Source organism: Carlito syrichta, unplaced genomic scaffold (genome assembly GCF_000164805.1).
Source record: "Carlito syrichta isolate Samal-C Ts95f unplaced genomic scaffold, Tarsius_syrichta-2.0.1 Scaffold192721, whole genome shotgun sequence".
NCBI classification, from domain to species: Eukaryota; Metazoa; Chordata; class Mammalia; order Primates; family Tarsiidae; genus Carlito; species Carlito syrichta.
This window is the reverse complement of record NW_007136817.1, coordinates 5315-6244: the sequence shown is the minus strand read 5'-3', so window position 1 is coordinate 6244 and position 930 is coordinate 5315. Positions and strand designations below refer to the sequence as shown.

The 930-nt window shown below is 68.5% G+C and overlaps 1 protein-coding gene across 1 annotated transcript in view; it reads right to left on the bottom strand.

Moving 5' to 3' along the window:
• Nucleotides 1–260: 260 nt before the first annotated feature.
• Nucleotides 261–930, bottom strand: part of LOC103253033 (F-box/LRR-repeat protein 14-like) — a gene marked incomplete at its 5' end in the record, with an annotated part of 1988 nt that continues 1318 nt past the window's right edge. Inside the window, 1 exon segment of the mRNA XM_021709364.1 lies at nucleotides 261–927. Coding sequence (XP_021565039.1) covers nucleotides 261–927 — 667 coding nt within the window.

Below are 930 nucleotides of genomic sequence, written 5' to 3'. Positions count from 1 at the left end.
GGGCGGGCAAGCAGCGGAGTCAGTCTCTCCATCCGCAGGGAAGAGGAGCCGCGAGGTGGGCGAGGGCAGCGACAGAAGCCAGCTGCACGGAGAATGGAATGGGGGCCGGGAGGGGCCGGGAGGAACGAGAAACGAGCCTGAGGCTTCCGTCACGGCGGCCGCCTCGTCCGCCGCAACGATGGGTGCCAGAGTGAGTGTGGGGCGGGGGCCGGGCGGGGACCCACAGGGCGGGACGAGGGGAGCCGCCGCCACCGCCGCCCTCACCTGACCTTCTCGCTGTCCGTCATCTGCCAGAGGCCCAGGTTGAGCACCTTGAGGCAGGGCAGCTGCGTGATGCGCTCCAGGCCTCACTTGGTGATGCGGGTGCAGCCGTACAGGTCTATGCCCGGGAGCTGGCTCAGGTGCTCGGCGATCAGCTCCAGGCCCTTGTCCGTGATGCGCACACACTGTCCGATGTTGAGCATGCGCAGCCCGTGCATCTGCCGCACCATGAAGTTGATGCCTTCGTCGCTGATGTGGCAGGAGCACAGGGACAGCGACTTGAGGCCGTCCAGCCCCTGGGCTATGTACGCCAGGCTCTGGTCCCCCACCTTGTCACAGAAGGACACGTCCAGCCCCGAGAGGCGCAGGCTGCCCATGGCCAGGTGCATGATGCCCGTGTCGCTGATGTCGCAGGAGCGCAGGTTGAGGCTACGCAGGCTGCCCATGTGCGACGGGTGCAGGAGGCCGGCGTCCGAGATGCCGCCGCAGAAGCTGAGGTTCAGCAGCCGCAGGCCCGCCAGCCCCCGGGAGATGTGCTTCAGGGAGAGGTCCGTGAGCTTCTGGCAGTCCTGCAGCGTGAGCTGCTCCAGGCCCAGGCAGCCCTCGGCCGCGCTGCGCGTCATGCCGGCCAGGTGCCTGATGCCCACGTCCGAGAGGTGGCGGCAGCTG